This window comes from Aricia agestis, chromosome 1, assembly GCF_905147365.1.
Source record: "Aricia agestis chromosome 1, ilAriAges1.1, whole genome shotgun sequence".
Classification (NCBI taxonomy): Eukaryota; Metazoa; Arthropoda; class Insecta; order Lepidoptera; family Lycaenidae; genus Aricia; species Aricia agestis.
In genome coordinates, this window is record NC_056406.1 from 17,103,487 (window position 1) to 17,124,951 (window position 21,465).

At 36.0% G+C, this 21,465-nt stretch overlaps 1 protein-coding gene across 1 annotated transcript; it reads left to right on the plus strand.

The window, feature by feature from the left end:
* The first annotated feature begins 1,779 nt into the window (after positions 1 to 1,779).
* Positions 1,780 to 18,636, plus strand: LOC121731811 (aromatic-L-amino-acid decarboxylase). The gene is made up of 6 exons (XM_042121475.1): positions 1,780 to 1,867; positions 11,272 to 11,356; positions 11,628 to 11,862; positions 14,229 to 14,478; positions 14,893 to 15,041; positions 17,732 to 18,636. Exons 2-6 carry the CDS (start codon positions 11,277 to 11,279, stop codon positions 18,446 to 18,448), a joined length of 1,431 nt encoding a protein of 476 aa, XP_041977409.1. The 5' UTR covers positions 1,780 to 1,867; positions 11,272 to 11,276; the 3' UTR covers positions 18,449 to 18,636.
* Positions 18,637 to 21,465: the final 2,829 nt, after the last annotated feature.

The window sequence follows — 21,465 nt, forward strand, 5'->3', positions numbered from 1 at the left end:
TGTGCGTAATGGGACTTCCCCGGACGGAGGGAAACACCTCGTTCATTTATTTACGTATCGTTTACTGGTAACTTTTGAGACCCAATTCCATATTCGTGAGTCGTACGATTTTTTTAACGATACTATGGGTGGGTTGCACCAACTTACTTTAACTATAACTATAACTACAATGCAAAATGTCAAATATTTGGTTAAAATAAAAAATGGACGACATATTATTTAAACATAACCATAGAGCTCGATAAGGCTTTAAATGCACGTGGCAAAAAAAGGTACCAACGATAATGCTGTCATCATACAAAAATGCCATTTTTGACAGTTCTCCTTTACCAGCATGCAGCCCCCCGCCCACGTTCATTTAAAGCCTTGCCGGACCAGATAGTCAAATTATGTGGTCAAAGTTAAGGTTAAAGTTAAATTAGACTTAAATATAACCATAAATTTGACCATAACTTTAACTTTAACCACGCCTCTGGTGCAAGTTGCAAACTTACAAGTTGCAACCCACTCTAATTTGACGAAACTAGTTTACATTTTAATTATTGAACGAATAAGGTATCTATGCTGAGTTTGGCTATGCTTAGCCCGCAGTACTCAACACTTTAATTTTTTGGGGTTCCGTACCCAAAGGGTAAAAACGGGACCCTATTACTATATACGACTTCGATGTCTCTCTGTCTGTCCCGTGTCCGTCTGTCTTTTTCACTTTTGTATGGGCAAGTGCCCCAGCGTCACGAGTTTCCCCATACAAAAGTGTTGAAAAAAAATTTGGCCTTTCAGCGCTGCTATTTTCGAAACGGAACCCTTCGTGCGCGAGTCCGACACGCACTTGGCCGATTTTTTTTTCAATTTAAAAAATATAGACAAAATAAGGACTTGACTACTCAGGTCCATAAATTATTTAAGTTTAGTTAACTTATTAATTATTATTTTTCTCTTGATATTGGATTTACCCATGCAGTTAATTAATTTATAAAACTTTAACCTTTTTAAAATAAGTAAGTACCTACCTAACTATGATAATTAGCATTTTCCTAAACGTTTGACCGCAACCGTTGTATACCTCTAGGCCACGGGCAGCTGCCCCCCTGGAAGATAAATTAAACGTCAATTTTCCTGGCAAGTGGGAAAATAAAAAGTAAAAACGTGTTTCCTACTCTGCGCAAAATGAAGTATCTTTTCAGTCAGATTAATAAAATTCAATTTTCATGATTTTTTATTTCAATATTATACCAGACCGTCGAGACCGACCATATCTTCTCAAAACAGGTATGCTGCCGCCCCTAGCTGTTTAGTTTTATAATACAAACTTATCAGGCGATAATATACCTACGACCTACGTGTTCTATTCTAGATGGTCCAGATAATTTAGAAGATACAGCAACCGCGGGTATCCGTAGGCTACGTGATACGTCGAAATTCTGCGACTCGACTCACAAAATTACGCTCGTTTCTCACGTTAGGGTGAAGCCAAACGAGCGTAATTTTGTGAGTCGTGAGTCGCAGAATTTCGATCGCATAAATATCTTTTCATACAAATCATGACTCACAAAATTACGCTCGTGTGAATCAAACAGGACTTTTGTATGAAACTGAATGCAGCAGAATATCTGCCAGCCAAAATTCTGCGACTCACAAAGTCACAACTTACAAATCAATCTCGTGCGCCGAAATCAATCTCGGTAATGCACTGAATTATGTATAGCGACCAGCGAGTGATCCTTAACGCTCGTTCATATATAAAGCGCGGAGGTCAACGCGAGAGGAGTAGTGTGCGAGAGGTGTTCGGTGGGGCTGGCCGTGATTTGCCGCGTAAAAATAGCAGTGCCATTCTAATTCGGTGTCATAACTTGTGACAACTACAAAGGTAAGTTTTCATAGTTAATCAGTAACTGTAGAATTGTAATTTGTAGCATATTAAAATGCAATTAGAACAATTATTAAGGACGATACGAACTATGCTGATTTGTACTGACCTACACCAATTTAGATTTTAAAATAGTACTATTTAAACTACCTTTTCACGCTCAACCGATTAAACCCGACTGATTTTGATGAAATTTGGTATGCATATTGGATATACTTTCAGTCCGGGAAAAGGATATCTAAGGATAATTTTTATCCCGGAAAATGTACGGTTCCCGCGCGATAAACGAATTTTGGCGCAACGGAGTTGCGGGCGTCATCTAGTTTGTTAATCATTTGAGAATAAGTTTGTCGATCTCATTTATCCTCATAGCGCTTTCTAAGGACCTTGAATTTAGTTTGTGACCGGATAAATTGACCAAACCGAAAATTTAATAAACTAAATCGGCCTTCAGAAGATGTGAAGTAAATTACAGTAGTGTAATGTTATTAGCAAAGAGGATATTTAAAACTACGTTCTACCAAAATCTGATGGCAAATTTTGACATCAGATTTTCAAAAAATATCCTTGATCATTGGATAAATTTTTATATTTGCATGTATCACACACTTAATAAGTTGCTAAAGGAAAAATAGGATCTAAAAATATATGTTTTATTCCTATTACCCTGGTATTGTTAGAGTCAATTTATTTTCTCACTTTTTGCCATAGACCTTTTTTTTAATTCGTCCCGGTCGGGACAGGCAAAGGGAGCGTTGCTCATACAGCCATTTTCCATAGATCTATAGTTCCTGATAATATTTTTTTGTATCTCACCTTGTCGGTTCAGGTAAATTTAATGAGGACTGTGTGAAAACGTATAATAATGCAACATTATAATTATTATAAGAGCCGACAAAATGAAATAAATATTTTTTTAGAGGACAAAATATTACATTTTACAGTCATTATTATATTGTAGATAATCACTCACCAAGTAGGTGCCTTGAGTAAATTATGTACAGTAGGTAAAGCACATTGTAGAACTAGATGAGCCCGCATCTTCGTAGCTCAAAAATCGTTTATCTCTCGGGAATGATCGGTACATATTCCGGGATAAAAAGTATCCTAAGTATGTCCTTTCTCGAGACTCAAAGTATGTCCATACCAAATGTCATTAAAGTTGGTTCAACGCTTATAAGCGTGAAAAGGTAACACACAGACAGACATGTGTGTCTGTCTGCATGGGCGTACCCAGGTAGGGACAGGGGGGGGGGGGGGGGGGGAGGGGCAGCTGCCACCCCCTGGAAAATAAAATAAACGTCAATTTTCCTGGCAAGTGGGAATTAAAAACGTGTTAAGTACCTACCTACTCTGCGCAAAATGAAGTGTTGGAAACAAAATATTATATTCTCAGTCAGATTAATAAAAGCCAATTTTCCTGATTTTTTGTTTCAATATACCAGACCGACCATCTTCTGGAAACAGCTATGCTGCCTATAATCCATATCCATGTTACCGTTAATGTGCGTAAACCAGTTAGACTGCAGATTAACAAGGTATTGTGCAGATTATCTGGGTGAGTCAGTTAAAGTGCAAAAAGTTTATTCTATTCACATTATATTACATAAAATAGGTTCTTGTTTGAATAAAACATGTTATTTAGTTGTTGTTTGTTGTATTTTGAATTGGTTTTGAACATAAATAAATTAAGAAATTAAAAAAAAAACCCCGCCAAAACAACTTTGAAAAGTAATGAAATAATATTTACTGCCTTTAAGTTCAAATAATTCCTAACTTGTGTAAAGTAATATTTTAGTCCATAATTGTTGTCACGGTGTGTCGGGGGACCGCCAAGTAAACTACAACCTACAACCGCCAAGTTGCTGATTACCTATCTCGATTCAGATCGCTGTTAATTGATCCTTAAACTTGTTAAGTGAAATCGAACATCTACATTAGCGGTCCCCCGACACACCTTGACAACAATTATGGACTAAAATATTACTTTACACAAGTTAGGAATTATTTGAACTTAAAGGCAGTAAATATTATTTCATTACTTTTTAAAGTTGTTTTGGCGGGGGTTTTTTTTTAATTTCTTAATTTAATTTTATTTCATACTTTTTAAACTTGTGTTGGTTATAGTGCAGAATAATTCCTATCAACAGAATCATATTCTCATGATTACCATCTATCAATGTCCTTTTCGATGACGCCGTTAAAATAAGCCCAAACATGAAACCTCCACTTTGGGTTCATACGAAGCTCGGTTCCTATAGAATCCAGGTGATGCTGCAGCAGCAGCATTTCAATATTTACTGTTTATACTTTATCTACTTCTTACTGGTTGTCACAATTAAAATGAGCCCAAACACGAAACCTCTGCTCTTAGTTGGTGAGGAGTTGGATATCCTATTGATTACCAGGTGATGCTGCAGCACCAGGTCAACTTTCCATTTTTTTTTTAAATGAAATAAGGGGGCAAACGAGCAAACGGGTCACCTGATGGAAAGCAACTTCCGTCGCCCATGGACACTCGCAGCATCAGAAGAGCTGCAAGTGCGTTGCCGGCCTTTTAAGATGGAACAGGGTAATAGGGGAGGGTAGGGAAGGGAAGGGAAAAGTTGAGGGTAGGGAAGGGAATAGGGTAGGGGTTAGGGTATTGGGCCTCCGGTAAACTCACTCACTCGGCGAAACACAGCGCAAGCGCTGTTTCACGCCGGTTTTCTGTGAGAACGTGGTATTTATCCGGTCGAGCCGGCCCACTCGTGCCGAAGCATGGCTCTCCCACGTATAGCGTATTATGTGTATACGTATATTGTATATTCACAAATATCACGAACTAGAATGAAATATAAAACCCATCAAACGACTACAAGTTGCTAACGGCCTTTCATGAACCAGATAAACCCTGATTGTCCAGGACTGAGCAGGCTGATGATGATGAATTATAGCTAAGAACACTCTCGATCATGTCAGCTTTCAAACAAAAAAAAACTAGATCAAAATCGGTCCACCCGTTTGGATGCTACGATGCCACGGACAGATACACACACAGACAAACAGACAGGCAGACAGACACGTCAAACTTATAACATCCCTCTTTTTTGACGGGGGTTAAAAAGGAATAAATTATTAAATTTTAATTAAAATGTTACTCCACAAATAAAACACTGTTATAACAGATCGTATCAACTAGAAAAACAAATCAAAACGACTATGATAGCCTTAGGTTGATAAGCTTAAGTCAAAGTTTATAGGATTTTTACTAAGGAAGAGAATGCAAAATAACTAGGTAAAGTGCAAATATAAGCTTTTTATTTAAAAATTTCACACTTTAACGGATAGTATCAGGGAATCTGCAGATTGTCTAGGTAATGTGCACGTTAACGTATTCTGCAGTCTAACGTCCATACTAATTTTAAAGATGCGAAATTACTAGTGTCCGACCGAAACTGATTTTTCAGCCGAAACCGAACTTTCAGCCTTCCTCTCAGTTTCGGCCGAAATTGAAACCAAAACTTGATAAAACATTTAAAGTTACGATAATTGACTGAAATTTACTATTTTTTATTTATTTATTAACACATGGAAAATTGGATTTTTTAACTTTTTGTGACATTTCTATATCAATGCACACATCAACATGATCTAGGGATATTTCAATGAAACCTAAATAACTAAAATTCTATTAACTTTTTGTCAAGACACCTATTGTTTACTCCATTTTTTAGATAACACTAATAATTATGTATACTTCCATTACCTGAGTCATTAACACAATCAATTAACATAAAATCTGTCTTTACTAAGGATTTCGATTACGCGACCTCATCACCAAGTACGAGTAATTAATACAAACCTATGTTTGGTCTTTCTAATTTCTGACATACTCGACTGTATTTGTTTGCATTATTGGCAATAATAATTATTATCATATGGATATTATCGTTTTATAATCATTTTGATAATGTAGTTTGTGTGTTGAACTTGAGGATTAGGTAGAACAACATATATGCAAATATATTTATCAAACTTTTCCTGTGTTTGTGATTACCTGCGTTTTAACATAATTAATTAATCACACATAATATTATTCGTAGCAATTCCATATTTCAGATAATAACATAAAAATTACTGCAGTAGTTCGGGAGATAAGCCCTTTCAAATAATTTCCCCCGTTTTCCCGTTTTTTTCACATTTTCCTCTGTTTCTTCGCTCCTATTCGTCTCAGCGTGATAATATAATAACCCATAGCCTTTCTCAATAAGTAAGCTATCTAACACTGAAAGAATTTTTCAAATCGGACCAGTAGTTCCTGAGATTAGCGCGTTCAAACAAACAAACAAACCCATTTGCTTTATAATATTACTAGATGTTCCGCGCGGCTTCGCCCGCGTAATTTAGGAAGGTCACAGAAACCGTAAATTTTTCCACAAATAAGAAACCTATGTCCTTTCATGGGGTCTATTCTTCATGTGAACCAAGTAACATAAAAATTGCTCCAGTAGTTTCTTAAGATTATAAGCAATTTTAAATAATATCCTCTGTTTTTTCCACATGTTCCTCTATTTCTTAGCTCCTATTAGTCTTAGCGTGATAAAATATAGCATATAGCCTTCCTTGATAAATGAGCTATCTAACACTGAAAGAATTTTTCAAATCGGACCAGTAGTTCCTGATATTAGCGCGTTAAAATAAGCCCTTTCAAATAATTTCCCCCCGTTTTTTCCACACTTTCCTCTATTCATCGCTCCTTTAAGTATTAGCGTGATAAAATATAGCCTATAGCTTTTCTCGATTAATGGGCTATCTAACACTGAAAGATTTTTTTCAAATCGGACCAGTAGTTCCTGAGATTAACGCGTTCAAACAAACAAACAAATTAACAAACTCTTCTTTATAATATTAAGTATAGATAATGTAAGTACAGAATATGAACTAAAGTTTTAGCTGTGTCTAACAAATTCGTCTTGTTTGTGTTCACAAACAATATTCAAATACATAATTCATAACTCCAATGTCCGATACGGACTATAAACACATTTTTATTTAGGTCTTCCTTCCCTTTTTTTAAATAAATTATTTTTCCATACCATTATTGTCCATCATCGTCGCCAATGTAGAATCCTAGGGACACTGGCTCACTAATACAACCAGTACCACTGCGGAGTGCACCGTGTCTATCCTCGGTCACTACACAACTGTCAGACTGACAGCTTGACAGATGCTGACAGATGATATAGACTGATGTCCCCACTACTGATGTTTAAGGGGGTGGGTGCCATCGAAATTCTCATACATACGTAATACCAAAATCATTTTCTCATACGAAAATATTTAACATGTTTCAGTTATTTTTCAGCTTAAAATAGTAATTAAATAGGTTCCTGCACAATATTTAAACACTAAAAAATATTTTTAGTGTTTAAGTATTTTGTAGTTAATTTACTACAAAATATTTAAAAACTAAAAAATATAGGAAAAATATATAACTAAATAGTAAATTTACTACAAAATATTTAAACTCTAAAAATATTTTTTAGTATTTAAATATTTTGTAGTAAATTTTTGTTCAGGAACCTAGGTAATTACTATTTTAAGCTGAAAAATAACTCATACATGTTAAATATTTTCGTATGACAAAATGATTTTGGTATTCCGTGAATTTTAATGGCACCCAGCCTCTTAAGAGACAATGTTAAATATTATCTACTATGCAGATACACTACATAATACATAATACTAGTTCAAATAAGTATTTGAAATCGACTGGGCGATATAGCATAAGGGATTATCAGGAAATTATATTATACAGTTTTACTCAAAGATTAAAAACAAATGTTTTCGGAAGTTTTGTGCAGATACGGGCAGATAAACTTATCTTGCTAACCAACGATACCAGAGTATCATTACTCGTTAGGCTTTAGTCCCGAAACCAGCGGGCAGCGGGGCGGCGCGCGGCGCCTAACACAATGTATAGATTTACTAGATATTCCGCGCGGTGTCGCCTGCGTAATTTAGACATTTCTCGGAAACCGTACATTTTTTCGCAAAAAATAGCCTATGTCCTTTGACGTAGTTTACTATTCATCTGTGACAAATAACATAAAAATTGCTCTAGTAGTTCCTTGAGATAGATAAGGAATTTTAAATAAATTTTTCCGTTTTTTTTTCAAATTTTCATGCTTCTTCGCTCCAATGATTGGTCTTAGCTTAATATTTAATAACATGTAGCCTATAGCCTTCCTCGATAAATGGGTTATCTAACACTGAGACTTTTTCAAATCGGACCAGTAGTTCCTGAGCCTAGCGCATTCAAACAAACAAACTCTTCAAGTCTTCAGCTTTATAATATAATAAAATTTAAACTTTAAAGTATAGATAATAGAATATATGGACAAGCCGTTTAGTAGGTACGCCGCGCGCCACTCGGTTTTCGGGGCCTGTCCATATAATAGTCATACGCCGCGCCGCTCGGTTTCCGGGGTCTGTCCATATAATAGTCATACACAAATTAGTCAACAAAAAATAACCTATGATTCTTCACGTGGCCTACTTCTCATTTGTGTCAAATAAAATAAAAATTGCGCCAGTACTTCGTGAGATAAGCTCTTTCAAATAATTTCCCCCGTTTTTTCCACATTTTGCTCTATTTCTTCGCTCCTATTAGTCTGAGCGTGATAAAATAATAGCCTTCTTCGATAAACCCGCTATCTAACATTGAAATAATTTTTCAAATCGGACCAGTAGTTCCTGAGATTAGCGCGTTCAAACAAAAAAACAAACTCTTCCGCTTTATTATATTAAGTATAGACTATAGAAGTAAGTAAGTATAGAAATGTCACAAAAAGTAAAATTTAATTTGGCACTTTTTCAGTGTTAATAAATTTTGAAAATTAGTAAATTTCAGTACATAATCGTAACTTTAAATAAAATGTTTTATTAAGTTTCAGTTTCGGTTTCGGCAGAAACTGGCCGTTAAACGAAACCGTTTTGAATGAAACAATCGTACGAATATACCGCGTCCTACTCTACCAAACGTGAATTAATGACGTTGTTAGAGCAGGACGCGGCATTCTCGTCCTCGTCCCTCGTCCCTTGAGTCTCAAAATTGTTTCGTAGTAGGCCTACTCAGAGTAAAGCCGAAAGTTCGGTTTCGGCTGAAAAATCAGTTTCGGTCGGACACTATTAATTTTAATTGAACTTAAAATCAATTTATTTAAATGTTTCCAGCATTTATAAGTGTAACAGTCGTGCTGTTAGTGACAGTATCGGATGCCAAGGCCTGTAGTTTACGGGAACAGGAAATAATTTCCTTCCGGCGTTCAGAAGTTCACGATTTACGTTCTATACAGGCTACAGGGTGTAACAAAACTAAGTGCTGCTACTTTCACGGCGCGGCGAACTCTTTAATATATGTATAGGGGCCCCATATACTTACACCTTAAAGTATTATTACATACTTACTTTTGTTACACTTTGTAGAGTTTTTAAATACTGAGACTGGGGCATACCAATATACTCACAAATATTATTTAGTTAAAACCAAACCTACAGAAAATCTATTTACCGGATTTTTAGTAAAATGTAGCATATAAGTACAAGATATAATTATGTATTTTAGGGTATGTATGTGTCACTTATTTGCCATAAAAAGTTTACTGTGAAATTGTTATACATATACACTGTGTAGTATGTTATACCTATATAACCTCCTCGTTTTTTGGAAGTCGGTTAAACATTTAGATGGCTCTCGACTACTTTTAAGCAAAAAACTATTCATATTCTACCGCGTATTTTAGTGACACATAATTGTACTTAATTTGTCATAGCTTCTAGATATTTCACTTCAATCAAATTATATAGCTCGTTTCTGAAGTAATTATTATTTATTAATTAACAGAATGAAGGTGTCCTCATTGTTTTTTCAAACGAAAATTTATTTCAAGGCGAGCTCTACAATAGTGAACGACATGCAATGATTAAACTACATTTTCAAGACCAATCTGTTCGAATAGTTCTATTTATTAATTAATATTTTACAACAGATCTCATTCCATTGAATTCTCAATTAATCGTTACCCAATACCCATGCAATACCAAAAATAAAAATGTACAGCCGTTGACTTCATGTTCTCTACCTGAGCTTTCATTTCAAAACAAGCTTAATTACTTTAACTTACTTATATTACGTAAAGTTATAGTCAATATCATTTACTATAACTGTCAAACATACTGAATATTATGTGGTTTAGTTTAAATACATAAAAGTTAGTAGATTAAAGTGTAGGCTCTACTATAGCTACTGAGTACTCACTATATTAACCTCGCAACGTGCCGTTTAATAGAGTACAACCAGTAGCCGTGTCCGTTGTGCAATCTCAGTCATGGACGCCTCTCTCTTGGCATTGACCAAGGATGCGACTACATTCACGTGGGTAATACATGTATTATAGTGGGTTTTATAACATAATCAACAAGGTCAGTCGTATTAAATAACAATACATAACAGTCAAGTGGACAGGTGCGAACCACCCATTTTAGTCACATGGTAGATTCAGTGAATTCCGTCGCGAAATATTGATTGTTTTTGGTACATAGTAGATAATGGATTATAATATGAAGTAGGGACATAAGAGCTATTTTTTATGGGAAAATGTACAATTTCCGTAAAATTCCTAATTTACGCGGGCGAAGCCGCGCGGGACATCTAGTTTATTATAATTATATAATATTTCTTAATACAATTTACAGAACGCATTAATGGAGAGCAAAAATTACTCTAATTTCGGTATGTTAAATTTAGCCATTTAAAAGAATGAGCTTATTGTCGTGTTTGCTTTTAATTAGTTTTGCAAATTTGTACTATCACTTATCAGAGAAGTTGTTTCCTAGGCAGATGGGGGACCTACGCAGTTTAGTCGTGTTACGTCAAAAACCGCCGGCAATCACAGTTAAGTGATGTTAACACCTTGGTGTTAACATTAAATTGACATGATCCGACTAAATGACGTTGGTCTGTCAACTGCCTAGGAATCAATTTCCTCGATAGTACATACAATTAACTATTAAGTAGGTACTTATATGTTTTTGTTTGTTGAGTGAGCTTATTGTCGTGTTAGCTTTTACTTCGTTTCACCAATTCGTACGTACAATTAAGTACATTATACTTAAGTAATTGATTTTGTTGTAAACAGCACTTTTTGTGGCGACAATTATTATTCATTTTACAATATTTACCTACCGGCCACCTCTACTTAATTTATGTTGCACTTAAATATTTTACGTTTTGTTTACTTGCCAGGTTGTAACCAGAATATTTACATATTATTTACTTATATAATATTTAAATACTCTTGTCTCTCGATATATTTACTTTACTGGCTCCAACTAAACATTCGAATTTTGTATTATTTCAGAAACCATGGAAGCCAAAGAATTCAAGGAATTCGCTAAGGCGATGACAGACTACGTTGCTGATTATTTGGAAAATATAAGAGACAGGTAAATAATTCTAACTTTAAAACTTTACGTAACAAAAATATACGTAAGCCCTAAAGAATATAGGTAAAGAGTAGACACGCCTTTAACACCTTAGAAGGTTACGTTGTAAGTATACGTTGTCAGTCATTTCGCACATATACCGCTTTAAAAGTCAACTACAAATACAGAAAGTTCTATACTTACTTATAATTATTATTTATTGGCATTCGAGGCCAACGATTGGGCAGACATATTAGATACGATTTATACCATAACGTATTCCAATTTCCAGGCCGGTGGTACCATCCGTTCAGCCCGGGTACCTCCGCCCGTTGGTACCGGAGCAGGCGCCCGAGAAGGCGGAGCCGTGGACGGCGGTGATGGCTGACATCGAGCGCGTGGTGATGTCGGGGGTGACGCACTGGCACTCGCCTCGCTTTCATGCCTACTTCCCCACTGCCCAGTCCTACCCGGCCATCGTGGCTGACATGCTCAGTGGGGCGATTGCGTGCATCGGATTCACCTGGGTAAATATTTAGGACTTGAAACCTTTGCAAATAGGAATCCTACAGGGAAAACCTAAAGCTATATTATGTTTGCTCCTGTATAGGTAATAAACATTCCAGGCAATAATAACAATTTCAAAAAACGTTACGAATTGTAATATTTGAAGCTTAATCCGGCACTTTATCAGGAAGTGGTAAAACAGACCCAGAGTATTTAGCATCTGTCAAATAAGTTGTGAATAGCCTTAAGCCTATCCGCACCTAATATCAGGAAGTGGTGAAACAGGCCCTTACTGTTATTGCCATAGGTAGCAATAATCTGGATAAACTAATCTATGTATATTATGTATTTATTAATTAATAATTAAGTATTGTGTTTTGTCATGGTGAGGACTGAGGAGGGAAGATTGTCTAAATGCGAAAATACAACCTGTTCTATTACTGTGCTGTTTTGTTAAGACTTTAAAGGTATATCGACCATGATAATATGAACCTGGGGTTTACCTTTAAACCCGGAAACATTACAATTATTAACTCTGAGAAACGCAGTCCGTAGCGGGATTGTGGATTTTCCCTCGAAGACGTATGTGAGCTACAATAATTTTCCTACGCGCGATCGTAATGGGTGGAATAATTTTGGTGAAACCTTGACAAGTTTTAAATTGTATATAGTTTTATGTTGCACTATGTTTTGTAACGCAAGCTTTGATCAAAATAGTTATATAGGTTTAGGTAGGTATAGTTACTAAGTATTTAATAATAATAATAATAATAGATATAATAATAAATGTTTATTTCCAACTTAAATTGCAATAATTTAGTAGGACACATAGTCACCTAGTAAGCTCACGCCTGTATCAGGTGACTAGGCTCTTCCATCGCTAGTAATACAAGACTTTTATCAACTTTTATAAAAGAGACTTACATACTAAATTACAAAACAAAAGTAAAGGAAAAAAGTAAATAAACAATAACTACATACTAATTTACAGAGACAACAGGAGAATCAGCTTAATTGACTATATTTTATGTGTGTGTGTGTGTGTGTGTGTGTGTGTGTGCGCGCCTGCATGTGTGTGTGTAAATGTGGATGTGGGTATGCAAGAAATATGTTTTTATAATAATTTAATGTTTTCTACAAGTTTTTCAGTTGTTTCATAACTTAAGTTAGATAAATAGATGCTTAGTGTAGTTTTCGTATCATAACATGATTTGTTCCAAAAGTCTAAAATTTTATTGAGCTTGTTATACAGGAGAATAGATTTATTGGCATATTGATTTTTCGCAAACTCCGTTTTTATAATAGGTACTTATATCAATTTTGTGTTTACTACGTTTATTTTTACATATCTCGTCGCCTCTATTTTTGTGTTTTTTTAATATTGTTCGTAAAATATATAGTTTTCTAATCGATAGGACCTTGCTATTACTATATAGTTCAACGGTAGGTGTTCTTCTTTTTTTAAAATGAATTAATTTTAATAAGGTTCGCTGAGCCCTCTCTACTTCTAATATTTTAGTTTTGCTGGCACCTCCCCATACAGGTATACAGTAGACCATAATAGATTCAGCCAATGCCGTGTATATTTCCTTCATAACATTTCGAGAGGACTGATTATAGTCGTTTGAAGAGACATTGGGATTAGGAACTACATATCTCAAGGTTTTGAAAATCCAGGTTAGATTCCTTATCCTATTAGCTACTTGTTCCAGATGAGGATGCCAAGATAGCCTTTGGTCTACTATAACACCCAGATACTTTATTTTATCTACTTTTACCATAGGTGGACAGTTACATGGTAAGTGTGTATTAGGCTGGCAAGTGTGTATTTTTATGCTATAGCTCGAGTCTGGTTGCATGCGGTTAAGGATGCTGAAGCAAATATATTGTGTTTTGGCGGTATTTAACGGCGGTAGAGATTAATTTCTAACCATCTATGTTTGTTACCATTTACCAAGCATAATGCCAGCTAACATAAATATTACATTTGGGATCAATATTCCGACGTCAATGATATTTTTACTATTAAACGCACAAGGAAAACCTGTAGATCAAGTTTTAAATTGTAATCCCAGACTAAGCGACTATTAATGGTGTGATATGAGGACAAAAACATTGTTATGAGTAAAACGTAAGCACAAACAGTTTCATTTAATTAGTAGGTAATAAAGTCATAATCATATTGAAAATAACATATTATGTTAAGTAAGTAACTATATGTAACAAGAGATAAATATCGGTAAATAAATAGTACTCTTCATAAAGTAGATTACTAAATCACCTTGGAATAATTACAGTTTCTGAGAAGTGAATATTTCAATAAAACACTGACTTCTAATTTGAGCGTGAAAGAATCGAACTTGACCGATTTACGTTGTTGTTGCAGATCGCCAGCCCGGCGTGCACCGAGCTAGAAGTTGTGATGTTGGATTGGCTCGGCCAGATGCTGGGTTTGCCGGAGGAGTTCCTCTCCCGGTCCGGCGGGGAGGGCGGCGGTGTTATCCAGGGTACCGCAAGTGAGGCCACCCTAGTGGCTCTTTTGGGCGCGAAGACCCGCATGCTTCACCGAGTAAAGGAACAGCACCCTGAATGGACCGATAATGACATCATCCCCAAGCTCGTTGGATATTGCAACAGTGAGTTGTAACCAATATAAAATATTACTATTGTTTGCGGTTTTCTAGAGTCTAGATAACAATATTATATTATGTATATATTGCAAAATTTTTTCACATAGTTAAACGTTCGATAATGAGGAAAACCTTGAAAATGTTCACACTTCACGAATTACGAGGCACTTTAGCTACTAAGTTAGGGTGAAGCCAAACGAGCGTAATTTGTGAGTTGTGAGTCGCAGAATTTCTACCGCGTAAATTACTTTTCATACAAATCATGACTCACAAAATTACGCTCGTGTGAATCAAACAGGACTTTTGTATGAAACAATGCAGCAGAATTCTGCCAAACCGAAATTCCGCGACTCACAAGTCACAACTCAAAAATTACGCTCGTTTGGCTTCGCCCTTAATCGTAGTGATGTTTGTTTGCAGAACAAGCCCATTCGTCGGTGGAGCGAGCGGGACTTCTGGGTGGAGTTCAGCTTCGCACTCTTAAGCCGGACAACAAGAGGCGATTAAGGGGAGATATCTTGAAAGAAGCTATCGAAAAAGACATTGCTGATGGGCTTATTCCATTTTACGTAAGTAAATAATTTGTTGTAAGATTTAGAATATTTGGTGCCTTATGTGATTAGAATATCAATTCTGGTAACGCGCAATCAGCAAGTGCCTAATCTTAATATATATATTTCTTGTGTGCGTGTGTATGTGACTGAACTCCTCCTAAACGACTGGACCAATTTTGATGAAATTTTTTGTGTGTGTTCGTGGAGATTCGAGAATGGTTTAGATTTACAGTTTGGTCTACTGGAAAATGTTTTTTCAATTAATTTCTTATTTATAAGGAGTTGTTGATTTTGGAATGTTTTACATTAGATCCGGCGGACGGCGCTATCATCGCATTCAATATTATTCTATTTCAATTTTAGTTTGTCCTGACAGATGGTGCTACGATTAATTTGAAAAAAAATTTGTTATTCAATTCATGTGCTGATTAAAATATTAAATGTAATATATTATATATACATAGTAAAAGTTTGTTTGGATGTATGGATGTATGGATGTGTGGATGTATTAATGTTTCTTACTCTTTCACGAAAAACTACTGAACGGATTTTAATGAAACTTTACAATAATATAGCTTATACATCAGAATAGCACATAGGCTACAATTTTAACCGACTTTCGAAATAGGGGAGGTGTTATGTTCGTTTTCTTATGTTCAACGATTACACCGCCGTTTATTAACCGATTTTCAAAAATTTTCTTTTGGTATAAAATAGGGTATCATCCCAATTTGGTATTATGTTCACGAAAGTGGTGATCTGATGAAGGATCCATAAGTAATCGAGGGAACTCCTCAAAATTGATATGGAAACATGTGGTGGCTTTGGTTTCGTGAGAAGTATTCTAAGCATATGCTGCCAACAAGTAAGATTTTGCAACGAAATATACCTGGTATAGCGTGATTCGGAAGGTGCTGAGAGAACTCCTGATTCTTTATAGATACAAGTTTGGGAGTTTCGGCGTTGTTTTAAGAACGGAAAGCATAATATTATTATGCTACTATGCAAATTACATTCATCATCATCATCATCATCACTACCATATTATAACATACATGGTTGTGACTTATGACTTATCAGCCTATAATGACCCTGTTATTGGCACTTTTCATAGTCTTTTAAATCGAGACTCGAGTTTGTCAAGCGATAATTGAAAAAAATCTATACTTAATATTATAAACCTGAAGAGTATGTTTGCTTGAACGCGCTAATCTCAGGAACTACTGGTCCGATTTAAAAACTTATTTCAGTGTTAGATAGCTAATTTATCGAGTAAGACTATAGGCTATATATTATCACGCTAAGACTAATACGACCGAAGAAACTCAGGAAAATGTGGGAAAAACGGGGGAAATATTAGAAATTACGAACTACTGGAGCAATTTTTATGGCTGTATTTGGCACTGATATAGAGTAGACCAAGTGAAGGGAGTAGGGACATAAGAGCTATTTGTTAAGGGGAAATGTACGGTTTCCGTAAAATTCCTAATTTACGCGGGCGAAGCCGCGCGGGACATCTAGTCTTAATATATATATTTCTTGTGTGCGTGTGTATGTGACTGAACTCCTCCTAAACGACTGGACCAATTTTGATGAAATTTTTTGTGTGTGTTCGTGGAGATTCGAGAATGGTTTAGATTTACAGTTTGGTCTACTGGAAAATGTTTTTTCAATTAATTTCTTATTTATAAGGAGTTGTTGATTTTGGAATGTTTTACATTAGATCCGGCGGACGGCGCTATCATCGCATTCAATATTATTCTATTTCAATTTTAGTTTGTCCTGACAGATGGTGCTACGATTAATTTGAAAAAAAATTTGTTATTCAATTCATGTGCTGATTAAAATATTAATAACACATAGGCTACAATTTTAACCGACTTTCAAAATGGGGGAGGTGTTATGTTCGTTTTCGTTATATTCAACGATTACTCCGCCGTTTGTTAACCGATTTTCAAAATTTTTCTTTTGGTATATAGGGTATCATCCCAATTTGGTATTATATTCAGAAAAGTGGTGATCTGATGAAGGATCCATAAGTAATCGAGGGAACTCCTCAAAACTTATAGGGAAACATATGGTGACTTCGGTTTCGTGAGAAGTATTCTAAGCATATGCTACCAACAAGTAAGATTTTGCACCGAGATATACCTGGTATACCGTGGTTCGGAAGGTGCTGAGAGAATTCCTGATTCTTTATAGATACAAGTTTGGGAGTTTCGGCGTTGTTTTAAGAACAGAAAGCATATGCTACTATGCAAATTACATTCTTCATCATCATCATCATCATCATCACTACCATATTATACCATTTCATAGTCTTTTAGATCGAGACTCGAGTTTGTCAAGCGATAATTAAAAAAAATCTATATCTACCTAATATTATAAACCTGAAGAGTATGTTTGCTTGAACGCGTCAATCTCAGAAACTACAGGTCCGATTTAAAAACTTATCTCAGTGTTAGATAGATCATTTATCGAGTAAGACTCATCATTTATCGAGAAGGTTATATTATATTGTTACTCTAAGACTAATACGACAGAAGAAACTCAGGAAAATGTGGGAAAAACGGGGGAAATATTTTTTATGGGAAAATGTACCTACGGATTCTGTAAAATTTCTAATTTACGCGGGCGAAGCCGCGCGGGACATCTAGTTTAATTATATATTGTTGCGAATATTCAAGGTCCGTCTTACTTTGCAGGTGGTGGCCACTCTCGGTACAACATCGTCCTGCACATTCGACGATCTGGAGGAGCTCGGTGACGTGTGCAACGAACACGGATTATGGATGCACGTGGACGCCGCGTACGCCGGGTCGTCCTTCATCTGCCCGGAATACCGTTACCTCATGAAAGGAATCGAAAAGGCCGAATCCTTCAACTTCAATCCTCACAAGTGGATGCTCGTAAACTTCGACTGCTCCGCGATGTGGCTGAAACAACCGCGATGGATCATCGACGCGTTCAACGTAGACCCCTTGTACCTGAAACACGACCACCAGGGTTCCGCCCCGGACTACCGCCACTGGCAGATACCGTTGGGCCGCCGTTTCCGAGCTCTGAAGCTGTGGTTCGTGCTGAGATTGTACGGGATAGAGAATCTTCAAAAGCACATCCGGAATCACATCGCCCTCGCTCATTTGTTCGAGAAGCTTTGCCTGTCGGATGATAGATTCGAGTTATTCGAGGAGGTGACCATGGGCCTAGTCTGCTTCAGGTTGAAGGGAGACAACGAGATAAACGAAGCCCTCCTGAGGCGTATCAACGGGCGCGGAAAGATTCATCTGGTACCGTCGAAAATTGACGACGTCTACTTCCTTAGATTGGCGATTTGCTCGCGATTCACAGAAGAAAAGGACATTCACTTCTCTTGGGAGGAGGTCAAGGCATCGGCCGATGAAGTCCTCGCAAAGAATTAATGACCCGACGACAAATATCTAAATGAACCTGTTGAAATGACAATTGATGAATATTATTGTCTTTAGAAAATTTCATTAGCAACTAATAACACACTATAGATCTATAGTGTGTTATTAGTTGTTACTCTAGCCCCAATTTTACCAACGACTGTTAAAGTTAACGCTCGAATTAGTATCACGTTACCTCTTTCGTTTTTCTTATGAATGAAAGAGAAGACATGACATTTTAACAAACTGTTAACACTAACAGACGTTGGTGAAATTGGGGTTAAGAGTTTAAGACCAAAAGTTTTGTGTACTCAGTAGATGGTAGGTATGGCTTTACTGTTTGCATAGCGATACGATTACTTCTACTATGCCTACCCAATATAAATATATAAGATAGAGGTATTGTTCTCCATATTATTATCATTTATCAGTTTTATCACATACGTTTTTTAGGTCAAAATGTAGCTCTACATTCTGTTACTGCGATAAAATACAGGGTGTAACAAAAATAAGTGATAATACTTTAGGGTGTGCACGTGTTCCTTGTAGAGAGTTCACTGTGAAAGTAGCAGCGCTAAAGGCCAATTTTTTTCACTTTTGTATGGGGAAACTCGTGACGCTCGGGCCCTTGCCCATACAAAAGTGAAAAAAAATCTTCTTTCAGCGCTGCTACTTTCACAGTGAACTCTCTACAAGGAACACGTACACACCCTAAAGTATTATCACTTATTTTGGTTACACACTGTTATGTAAACGACCCGTATCTTTATTCCACGCCTGTGTTACTTTGTGGTAATCAACATTGAGCAACGAGGTAGATACCAAATACTATTATCATATTTTATTAGTCTGGTACATGAATAGTGCAGTTGAATGTTCGTAACGTTTGTTAAAATATTAATTATTTAAGAAAACTATATAGAAAACAAACGTGGGAGAGCCATGCTTCGGCACGAATGGGCCGGCTCGACCGGAGAAATACCACGTTCTCACAGAAAACCGGCGTGAAACAGCGCTTGCGCTGTGTTTCGCCGAGTGAGTGATTTTACCGGAGGCGCAATCCCCTACCCTATTCCCTTCCCTACCCTCCCCTATTCCCTTCCCTTCCCATCTCTACCCTCCCCTATTACCCTATTCCCTCTTAAAAGGCCGGTAACGCACCTGCAGCTCTTCTGATGCTGCGACGGAAGTTGCTTTCCATCAGGTGACCCGTTTGCTCGTTTGCCCCTTTATTTCATTAAAAAAAACTAACTTTCTTACAGACTATAATAATAACTACGTTGACGTAGGTATTTCTTAAATGTTTTCTTGCCAATAAGTAATGCGCGAAAAAAGCTTAGTATTTCCTCAATTAGGCTTAGGTATAATATAGTCGCCTATCGAGAAAATACTTTCTATGAAGCTAAGGTAATAATTGATACTATTGTACCTGTAACATTTTACTTTTGTCTAGGTATAATACAGACTTCGTTAAAGATTTTTTTTGTATGTTGTGTAAATATTGTGTTACTGAAGTATTTTCAGTGCCTTTAGTAGATATTGTTATACTTATATTAAAATATTTTATTTGGCTGTGCAGCAAATAATTTTTATTAATTGCTTAAAATGTAAAATATATTATACTTACTTTGTAAAACTAAACCATTAATTAATAGTATTATAATATTACACAATACAGTAAAGTATAAGGAAAGTGTGGACCACCATTTTATGTATTTGTGTATTTGTGTATTTTATGTATTTTCCCTGCCTTGTGGGGGTTTATAGCGAACAATACAATAAATCCATATAAACTTCCCAATCAAGAAAAAAATAGTTCAGATTTTTAGGACACTTCTACCATTTCTACTGAGAAATACTGAGGATAAGTATATAGCAGCGGTACTCAACCTTTTTCTATACGGGTCACAAACACGTTTGAGTTGGTGTCGCAGGCCGAAAAAAAAATAAAAGGGGTAAAAGATAACGTCGTCAAAAATTGGCGATTTACCTAATACCTAGTGGAAAAAAATAATATTGATATGATACACAATAGGCACCCTAGACCAATGTACTAATAACAGAGATACTTACTTCAGAATATTTAAATATTATTATGCATTATTGATTTTATATCTTTATACTTAATTATTATCATAGCAATGTAGGTATATGGACCGCATATTTATTCTATTAATATTAATAAGTAGCTCGTTATACCTAATAGGTACGGAATTATATTTACCTTATTCTTGTTGTATCGAATGACAATAACAATAAATGAATGTGTATAACAAAATATGTGAATCTACTTATTTTGCTTGCTTTTATCCTACTAGATGTTCCACGCGTCTCCCCCTGCATAAAAATGTATAAAAAATTCAGCAGAAACCGAACATTTTTCCGCAAAAAATGTAGCCTATACTCATCTCCGTGATCTACTTTATATAATATGTTATTTTTTGAGATTATCGCGTTCAAAACACTCTTCAGCATATTTTGTAATATTATTGGTATAAATTTTACCAATCTCCTTTAACTAGCTATTAACTAAAAGCCTGAATTTAGGTCGATACCTTGGGCGCATGAATAAATAAAATCGGCCAAGTGCGAGTCGGACTCGCGCACGAAGGGTTCCGTACCGTTATAGAGCGAAAATAGGCAAAAATTATGTTTTTTTTTTCTATTGGAGCCCCCCTTAAATTTTAATTTTATTTTTAATTATTAAAGTACACATATAATTAAGGATTCTGTGAAAATTTCAACTGCCTGTCTGTTGTCATTATTGATATCGAGCAAAAAAGCCAAAAAAATCATGTTTGTTGTATGGGAGCCCCCCTTAAATATTAATTTTATTTAGTTTTCAGTATTTGTTGCTATAGCGGCAAGTGGCAACAGATATACACAATCTGTGAAATTTTCAGAACTCTAGCTATAACGGTTCTTGAGATACAGCCTGGAGACAGACAGACGGACGTCGGACAGGCAGACGGACAGACAATGAAGTCTTATGGCGGCTCTCGACTAATGGCGGCTCTCGACATAGGCGA

Bases quoted from the DNA above. Each gene is read 5' to 3' on its own strand.
- LOC121731811 (XM_042121475.1), top strand. From the start codon at position 11,277: ATGGAAGCCAAAGAATTCAAGGAATTCGCTAAGGCGATGACAGACTAC. The intron at 11,357-11,627 runs GTAAATAATTCT...TCCAATTTCCAG, and splicing joins TTGGAAAATATAAGAGACAG to GCCGGTGGTACCATCCGTTC. The intron at 14,479-14,892 runs GTGAGTTGTAAC...GTTTGTTTGCAG, and splicing joins GCTCGTTGGATATTGCAACA to AACAAGCCCATTCGTCGGTG.